At 49.6% G+C, this 9,987-nt stretch overlaps 1 protein-coding gene across 1 annotated transcript; it reads right to left on the bottom strand.

Annotated features, from left to right (window-relative positions):
• Nucleotides 1-329: 329 nt before the first annotated feature.
• Nucleotides 330-2,816, bottom strand: LOC123440492 (subtilisin-like protease SBT3). Its single transcript, XM_045117055.1, has one exon. The coding sequence runs from the start codon at nucleotides 2,733-2,735 to the stop codon at nucleotides 501-503; it is 2,235 nt and encodes a 744-aa protein (XP_044972990.1). The 5' UTR covers nucleotides 2,736-2,816; the 3' UTR covers nucleotides 330-500.
• Nucleotides 2,817-9,987: the final 7,171 nt, after the last annotated feature.

Raw genomic sequence — 9,987 nt, 5'->3', positions numbered from 1 at the left:
AAGTGAACAAAGAACTGGTTCCAGCTCCGCGTCAGCCACACCTGAGCAGCACTAAAGATCATGCATGGATGGACTCTCAAGATCCACCCATGCGGCGCTCTGTCCCTCCATTCTCACTGGGAGCAAATCGACTGAAACAAATTTGGGCCAGTCGACTGATCAAAATTTCGTTTCAGCTGATTGATCTCTAGCCGGTCCCATTTCTATCTCATTCTTTCAAATAATCTTTCCTACCACCGCTCTTGTACCATTTCAACTCATCATCCCTGAGCAGCATTTTCAATTGGGTCGCGAGAGAGATGAGGGAAAGTTGTCTCAACGCAGTTCCATAACTGAACCAAACATTTCATTATCTATACCATATGACCGTAGTGTGTTGCCGTATGGTCAGTTGTTGGATCACAAGCTTTCACTTACCTCACTGTCTCGCTCGATTACCTTTCCTCCAACGACTTGATGCGCGTACATATACTGATCTGTGCAGTGTGCACGTAGGAATCCTATAGCACAGACGTCGTGGTCACCACGACGGGGCTCCTCACCGTGTACTTGCCGTTGTCGTCCACCCACGTCAACGACCCATGCAGCACTACCTCGGGCATTAGCTCGTCCCGCACCTGAACCACGACCTTGTACCTCTGCTTCTCGTGCTTCCCGCCGAACACCAACCTGTCTGGCACGACGCTCACCTTCAGCCCGTCCAGTCCCTCCACTGTGGCGCTGTAGCTCGCTGGCCCGTCGCCCACGTTGGTCACGGTCCGGGCGAATGTCTTCTCCCCGGCCGTGTCAAGGTAGGCGATGAAGGACGGGTAGTTGAGATCGAGCGATGCACCGACGCAGTCCACGGGGGCCGACGACTGCGCCACGGTCTTGATCTGCGCCGTCGTGTAGTTCATGGCACACATGAGCTTGATGTAATCGTACGGCCCGGCTTCGTAGACCAGGCCCGGGGCCAGGGCGCGGTTGGGGTCAATGTGGCCAGACCCCATGGCGAGCGGTGAGGCTGGCCCGTTCTGGTTGCCGCCAGACATGTCTTTGATGGGAGCGAAAGTGTTGTCCACCGCGCTAGCCGTCGTCATCATCGCCGACCGCACCGCCGCGGGGCTCCATTCCGGGTGGACGGCCTTGAGCAGCGCCGCGACGCCCGACGCGTGCGGGCACGACATGGACGTGCCAGATATGATGTTGAACTTGCCAAACAGTGGCTGCTGGCCAACATAGGCGACGCTGGCGTTCTCCGCCCACGATGCGAGGATGAGCGAGCCGGGAGCCAACAGGTCGGGCTTAAGCACCGTCGGGCAGCTCTTTGCCGGGCCGCGGGACGAGTATGTCGCCACCAATGGCGCGGGCTTCGTGTCCACCACGGTCACGGCGAACTTGATCGAGGCTTTGGGCGTGCGGCTCCTCTGGATGTAGTGCAACAGCGCGGGGGCGTCCTGCGGGCTCAGGATCACGCCCGGGAACTCGAAGCTCTCCGCGAGCTCCCTGAACGGGTCGCTCGACAGGAACAGCGCGGCGCGCACCTTGGCTTTCCGTGCCGCGGATACCGCGGACCCGAGGGAGTCCGTGTCCGTGGCGTCGCAGAGCACGACCTTGTCGCGGTTCATGGAGAGCAACGTGTCGTTGTCGCACGTGCGGAGGAACACCAGCCCGGCGTTCCCGAGGCTGCTCGGGGTTCCTGGGTATAGCGATGCACCGACGAAGGTCGTGCCGTCACCGAGCCTGACGACGCCGGAGAACTCCCGGTCCACCGTGCCCGACGCGACGGTGAGCACCCATGGCGAGCCGTTGTGGAGGTACCCGAGGTCCGGTCCATCGTTACCCGCCGAGTTTGACACGAACACGCCGCGCTGCATCGCCGCGAACGCGCCAATCGCGACAGGGTCGTCGTATAACTGCCGGCCGTTCAGGCCGAGGGAGAGGGAGAGCACGTCGACGCCGTCGGCTATGGCCTGGTCCATGGCGGCGAGTATGTCGGAAGTGTACGCGCCCTCGTCCCACAAGGCCTTGTACACCGCCACCCTGGCGCGGGGCGCCATGCCGCGAGCGATGCCTCGCGCGTAGCCGAAGAAGGACGCGCCCGACACGGGCGAGCCGGCGGCAGTCGACGACGTGTGCGTGCCGTGGCCTTCCGTGTCCCGCGGGGAGTTGACAGCGATGGTGATGTTGTTGGCGATGAGGCCCTTGTTGAACTTGCGCGCGCCGACGAGCTTCCGGTTGCACACCTTGGTGGCGTCGAACGCGGTGCCGGACTCGCAGAAGCCCTTCCACCGTGCCGGCACCGGGGGGAGCCCATCGTCGCGGAAGCTCGCGCTCTCAGGCCACACTCCCGTGTCCACTACGCCGATGATCACGTTCTCGCCGTACTTGGACGCCTCCCATATCCCGCCGGCCGCGCTCACGCCGAGGAACTCGGGCGTGTGCGTCGTGTCGCGCACCACCCTCGCGTCGTCGCGGTAGCACGACACGAACCCCGGGGAGCGCCGGAGCTTGTCGAGCTCCTCCTCAGGGAGCCGTGCGGCGAAGCCGTGCATGGCGTGGTCGTAGACGTAGAACATGTCTGCCCCAGGAGCGGCCGCCGCGAGCATGGACTCGTACCAGCGCAGGTGGCTCGAGAACCCGCTCGGCATGGCCGACTTGTCCATGTGCACAATGTAGGACGCCGCCGGAGCATCGACCGACGCGACCGGCAGGACCCACAACGCGACCAGCACCAACGCCACCCATGGCCACATTGTGCGATGTACTGTATCTACGTAAGAAAAGCGCCGGCAGCGATCGACTACGATGGCCGGCGTCGTAATAACGGATGACGCGGCTTCGGCAACGGCACGCATGCCTGGCTATTTATCCTGCATGGCCGGTGGTCTTGGAGTCCGACCCATTCGGTGGTTGCTGCGTCTCTGTTTGGACAAGCCAGCGGCATGGGCCTCGTCGTCTGCTTCTGCCTGTGCGCCTCGCGGTTTGCGCATATACAAACCATGAGTGGTGCTGGACACTGTCGTGTACTACAGGGAAAAAGCATGTTGGCGAATGCTTAGCTATGCTGTGAAAATAAATTCATGTAAAAATAAGCGTCAGATAAGTTTCAATGAAAATAAGCTTCAGATAATAAGCCAACCAGTTCTTTTAAGCTTTTGTTTTTCAGCTTATTCCTGGTATATCCAGTGTAAAGTCTATATTGCTCTTGGATTGTAATCTTGTACTGTACTAAATAATCTATATCGAGTTATTTTTAGCTTGTTATAATTCTCTTGTCCAATACAACTATCCCACTAATTTTGTTCATATACTAAAAAAACTAGAATATGCTCAAAGGATAGAAGTGAGAAGATGATCCTCCTAGGCTAGTTGCTCGACGAGCTGCTTGGCCGGCGGTAGCCAGCAGGTCTAGGGGCGGCGACGGGCTGAGCAGAGGACGGGTCACGACGAGGGGCCAAGCATAGGACGAGATTCATCAGGAGGGGCCGAGCAGAGGGAGCAGCGGAGAAGCGCATGTACCCAGCTCTGCTAGCTGGCATTCATGTCGTCGTCGGCAACGTCGAGGGGTGCAGTCGGCGGCAGCGTTGGAAGGCGGGGTCCGCGGCGTCGGGAGGTGGAGTCGACCACAACAGTGAGAGGTAGGGTCGAGAGCGTCGGGAGGTGGGGTCGACAACATCAGGAGGTGGAGTCACAACGACGTCAAGAGGTGGAGTCATCGACGACATTGGGAGTCGGGGTCGGTGGCATCAGGAGGTGTGCTCAACGGCGGTGGCGAGGAAACCCTAGGTTGTTCTGTTCCAGGACGAGAAAAACGAGAAGGATGCAGTTGGGGGCAAACGAGCTCGCTTTTTCACTTCGCGCGGTGCGGTGGCATATTGACAGTAATACAGTCCAACTGTGAGAGCAAAGGGATGTAACCCTTTGTTTCTTGAGTGGAAGCTGCGAGAACCTACCTACATCCAGCTTTTTTCCATTGTGAAGGATGTGCGTGTGAAAACAAGCTAAGCTCACTTCTCTCAAACGAGTTCTTTTAAGCTTCTGGCTTATTTTAACAATAAGTTGCTAGAAGTTGTAAAAGAGCTTGCCCTTAAAAGTGTATGATAGGGGTATCATGCAGCTACCATTAATCATGTGTGGTCTCTCTATGACCGGTTCGCGTTACTATCCATGTTTTTATAGCAGATTATGCCATTTAGTAACGGCTCGACCACAAGCTACGAAAATCATAGCCAAGCTAAGCCTCGTTTAGTGCTTTACTTAAATCATGAATAAAATAGGTATACAATTACACATCATATAGGATATATTGCATATATTTGGCATATATACATGTTCGCATATCAAAACCCAAGCACCAATCAAGTGTCATAATTGGAGAACCAAGCTTTGCATCAATGCATCATATATATCATAAACAAGAACAAAAATTAATGGAGAAGGATGGTTTTGTATATCAGCTTAGCGGGCTAAATGACTCCAAATTTAGCACTATAGTAGGAAATAGCGGGCTAATAGCGACATTTTTAATTTAGCATTAGAAGTGCATAGCTTTAAAGGAAGAGCTTTCAAAGGTTATAACGGGTATAACAGAGCTATACCCGGCTATTTAAAACGTTGGTTACGACTAATATGTGAGTTCAATGTTAGTGGAATATACTCGTAACTAATTCCTTGTGACGTGATGAGCGATGCTAGACCCATGTAATGTTACGTGAGAGTTTTACGTAAAGCTTGATTTGGAGGTAGTTAATTGGATTAAGATTAGTGGTTGGGGCCCACACGAGTTAAATTGAGGGGGAGGAGCGTGTTTAGGGAAGGATGGCTAAGTTTACGTAAGACCTTTACGTAAGTGTAGGATTATCGGTGACGGGGGTGTTAGAGATACAACACACACCAAAAAAGACGACGATCAAAACAATTCCACAAATAGCTGAGATTTAGAGAACAATTTATCCCGTGTCATGACATACAAGAGATACATAATAGATCCATACCGGGGGGCTCACCCGAGGCATCGTTTGCACGTGATGAGACTGTTAGTTGGTTTTGCTCGAAATAGTAAGGCCTTGTTTGGTTTGAGCCTGACCCTTGTGTATCGGCGGGTTCTCGTTTTGATCCACGTGTATCACTCAGGCATGGAATGGTTCCCGGACGATGCCCAAAAACTTGTTTGGTTCAGCCCGTGCGTGAAATATCCACGAATCAATCCACTATGTTCCACTCCAAACCACAAGGTGAAAAGGAATCATCATTCACATGTGGAACGAATCCATGCCCGACGATGGAATTAGCGAGAGGGATTGGTGACAGGATGGGGTCAATCAATTCCACGCATGGATCAGTTTTACTAGTGGATTAATTCCTTAGTAACCAAACAAGGCCTTAGGGGTATCTACTAGCAAGGTGATACGAGTTCATCATTGGGAAGTGTAGTGTCGAGCCATTTGAAAAGAAAATGTGTAGTGTGGAGTTCCTCTTCAGAGAGCGCACCACGAGTCGTGCATCGCATCGTCGTATGTGTAGAACGTGTTTGTCCCGGGGAAGCCGTGGTGAGCATGGACTCGTACCATGTCGATGAACACTTTCTCCCCGTACTTGGACGCCTCCCATATCCCGCCGGCCATGCTGACACCGAGGAACTTGGATGTACATTTCGTCTCGCGCACCACCCTCGCGTCATCGCAGTAGCATGACACAAATCCCGGAGAGCGCGAGAGGTTGTCGAGCTCCTCCTCGGGGAGCCCGTGCGTCGTGTTGTCGTAGACATGAAACTTGTTTTCCCCCGGGGTGGCTGGAACGTGTACTCGTACCACACCTATGATCATGTTCTCCCCACCTATGATCATGTTCTCGCCGTACTCCGGCAAACTCAATATTAGTTGGTTTTGCTCGAAATGGTTAATGTATCTAGTACAAGAAGGTCAAAGTGAAACATATCCATATGAGAAGGGGGCTTTGCCCCCTACCCCGATTATTGTAACATTGTGAAAGTAGTTGTTTTGTTAACCCGCTTGGCGGGTCTGTGTTAAACCTTGTTTCAAAAATTAAATGTTTACAAAACAACAACTCTTTTGCCTTATATTGAAAAACAGTTCGGTTCAATGTAAGTTGGTTTTGCTCGAAATGGTGATGGGTATCTAGTATAACAAGGTATACAGAATTGCTAGGTTCATTATTGGGAAGTGTGTAAAACGTGATTGTTGAGAAACTGCTCGACACCCTAAATGTTGAAAATATGCCCTAGAGGCAATAATAAAATAGTTATTATTATATTTTCTTGTTCAAGATAATCGTTTATTATCCATGCTAGAATTGTATTGAATGGAAACTCACATACATGTGTGGATACATAGACAACACTCTGTCCCTAGTAAGCCTCTAGTTGACTAGCTCGTTCATCAAAGATGATTAACGTTTCCTAGCCATAGACAAGTGTTGTCACTTGATAACGGAATCACATCATTAGGAGAATGATGTGATGGACAAGACCCAAACTATGAATGTAGCATGTGATCGTGTCTTTTTATTGCTACTGTTTTCTGCATGTCAAGTATATGTTCCTATGACCATGAAATCATGTAACTCACTAACACCGGAAGAATACCTTGTGTGTATCAAACGTTGCAACGTAAATGGGTGACTATAACGGTGCTCTATAGATATATCCAAAGGTGTCCGTTGAGTTAGCATGGATCAAGACTGGGATTTGTCACTCAGTATGAGAGAGAGAGGTATCTCGGGGCCCACTCGGTAATACAATATCACAACAAGCCTTGCAAGCATTGTGACTAAAGAGTTAGCCACGGGATTTTGTATTACAGAATGAGTAAAGAGACTTGTCGGTAACGAGATTCAAATAGGTATAGAGATACTGACAATCGGATCTCGGGCAAGTAACATACCAAATGACAAAGGGAATATTATACGGGATTAACTGAATCCTTGACATAGAGGTTCAAACGATTAATATCTTCGTAGAATATGTAGGATCCAATATGGACATCCAGGTGCCGCTATTGGATATTGACCGGAGAGTGTCTCGGTCATGTCTACATAGTTCTCGAACCCGCAGGGTCTGCACACTTAAGTTTCGGTGACGTTTTGGTATAGTTGAATTATTGATGTTGGTAACCAAATGTTGTTCGGAATGCCGGATGAGATCCCTTACGTTACGAGGGGTTCCGGAATGGTCCAGAGACGAAGATTGATAGATAGGAAGTATCCATTTGGTTCCCGGAAGGATTTCGGGCATTACTGGTAAAGTACCGCGAGTGACGAATGGGTTCCGGAGTTCCACCGGGAGGGGCCACCCATCCGGGAGGGGACCAACCAGGCCCAAGGGTGGCGCACCAGCTCCTGGTGGGCGCCCAAGAGGTCATATTCGGCCAATGTGGATAAAGAGAGAGAGGTGGGGCCAAACCGAATAGGGAGAGGAGTTCTCCTCCTCCAAACCGACTTGGAGGAGGACTCCTCCCTCCTCCTTGCGCAGGTCGAACCCTAAGGAAAGTCCCTAGGGCGCCACCCTCCCTCCCCTCCTATATATAGTGGAGGGTAGAGAGGCTTTTTGCACCACAAGCCACAACGCAACCCTCTCTATCTCTCCATTACCTCGTGACACCTTATAGTTATTTCGGTATGGCACGGCGAAGCCCTGCCGTAGTAGCTCCACCATCATCACCGACATGCCGTCGTGCTGCCGGAGAATTCAGCTACCTCTTCATCTAGATCGTCATCGAGCTATGCGTGTGCTGAATGCAGAGGTGTCGTCCGTTCGCCGCTAGAGTATGATTGGATCGCGGGACGACTTGCGACTTGGATTGCGAAGACGTTCAACTATATCAATCGTGTTTCTTAACGCTTCCCGCTTAGTGATCTACAAGGGTATGTGGATCCGACCTCCCCTCTCATAGATGGTCATCACCATGGATAGATCTTACGTGTGCGCAGGAATTTTTTTGTTTCCCATGCAACGTTCCCCAACACTAAAATGGGTGGAGCTATCTCATATATATAGGGGTACAAGAGGTGTACAGTACGGATTACAAGATATGTACACAGTCTACGTATAATACAGTCTAACACCCTACCCCAATCTTAATCGTGGCATGTGGTACAAAGCAAGTTAAAATTGGGCCTACAACCTATAAATTGTGGCTGTGGTAGAGGCTTCTCACATATGTCAGCAAGTTGATCTTTCGAAGAGATGAATTTGATGTGAAGTAGCTTCTATGTAACGTTTCTCTCACAAAGTGATAATCAACTTCGATGTGTTTGGTGCGGGCATGAAATACTGGATTATATGACACGTATGTCGCACCAATGTTGTCACACCAAAGGACCGGTGGCTGAGCTTGAAAGACGCCCAACTTTCTCAATAAAGAATGTACCCATATGATATGAGTTATGGAATTAACAACCGCCTTGTAATCATCTTCAGTACTAATGCAAGATACCGTAGACTGTTTGCGAGCATTCTAGGCGGTCAAATTGTGACCAAGGAAGACTGCATATCCCCCCGTGGATTGCGTGTCATCAGGACTCCCAGCCCAATTCACATCGGAGAAGGCCGAAAGCTCACTAGAGGATGCATGTTGAAGAAGTAATTTGTATGAGGCAGTGAAACAAATGTGGCATAGGATACACTTTCATAGCTGACCAATGTGAAGTTCGGGGAGCATGAAGATAGGGACACACACGATTAACTGCAAAGGAGCACTACTAGGAAAAACCTTATAGGCAGGACCTCAGTAGTAGCGCTGGAAAAAGAAAGCGCAACTGCTAATTAGTAGTAGCGTTGATCCGTTGAAGCGCTACTACTAACACCTTAGCAGTAGCGCTCGATATACCCAGCGCTACTGCTAAAGGAGGCCCAACGAGGTGCACCGATGGTAGCGTTAGTAGCAGCGCGCGCTTGTCTAAAGCGCTACTGATAAGTTGAATAGCAGTAGCTTGTGCCTTAAACGAGCGCTACTGCTAAGTATATCTACTCCACCTTATCCAACCGGCCGCCCCTCCTACTCCCCTCTCCACTCCAATTCACTCTCCCCCTCGCGGCTCCAAATTTTTAGTTTCAGAACACAAACCAAAATAGCAGTTAGGGCAGGAATGACTAATGAGATGACCCAGGATGTTGTAGTTTCGGTGTGTAGATGAGGCAGCAATATGGGAAAATTCACTTTGGCACATGGGAGCATATGCTCCTATGACCGGTAAAAACATGTTAAATAGTCAAAAAAATTCAAACAAAAAATTGGTGTGTACATCTCAACATTCCACGTGCGCATACCAACTTTCATGAAAATCGATGTTTTTTCCTTGTCTCATGAAATGCTCACCACATAGAAATGTGACACACATTTTATGTCTTGTACATATCTAGAGATTTTTCATGTGTAGATTTTTCTTGTATATTCATTCGTGTGGTGCTCAAGTAGGTACTAGTTCCTCAAGTTTATCATGTTCTTGTGTTGCTCAAGTGTCCCTGACATGGGTTGGGTGGATGGATGGATGGGTGGATTAATACATATATCTAGCAATGAAACATTAGTAATTATTGTCTACTGATTAAGTCGATTGATGCAAGGTGTTCATACATTTTGCACAAAGTTACCTGCAAAGATAGCACAAGTCGGATGAACATATGTGTGTGATTGTACTGATCTGTTCCATTCTAGTTGCTTAATTTTTAACATATGTGTGTGACTTTTTTGGCATTCTAGTTGTTTCACTTTTTAGCCACAAGTAGTTTATTTCCTTGTGCTACATTATATTTCAATATAAGTATAATGTAGTTTTTTTTACTGTTTTTAGTAAATGTTCAATAGAAATAGTTTATTTAGTATGTGTTTAATAAAAATAGTTTAATCGGTGAGGGAGTGTCCACCATATATGAGAGAAGAAGAATGCTGACTGTTGTCATGGGGGTCGCTTCTCCTCCTTCTCCTTGTGCTAGATATTTGTTATGCACTAGGGGAAGTAGGAGTAGCGACCATCATCGACGGTCGA

Source organism: Hordeum vulgare, chromosome 3H, assembly GCF_904849725.1.
Source record: "Hordeum vulgare subsp. vulgare chromosome 3H, MorexV3_pseudomolecules_assembly, whole genome shotgun sequence".
In the NCBI taxonomy this organism is placed as follows: domain Eukaryota; kingdom Viridiplantae; phylum Streptophyta; class Magnoliopsida; order Poales; family Poaceae; genus Hordeum; species Hordeum vulgare.
This window is presented reverse-complemented; position numbering and strand designations above follow the sequence as displayed.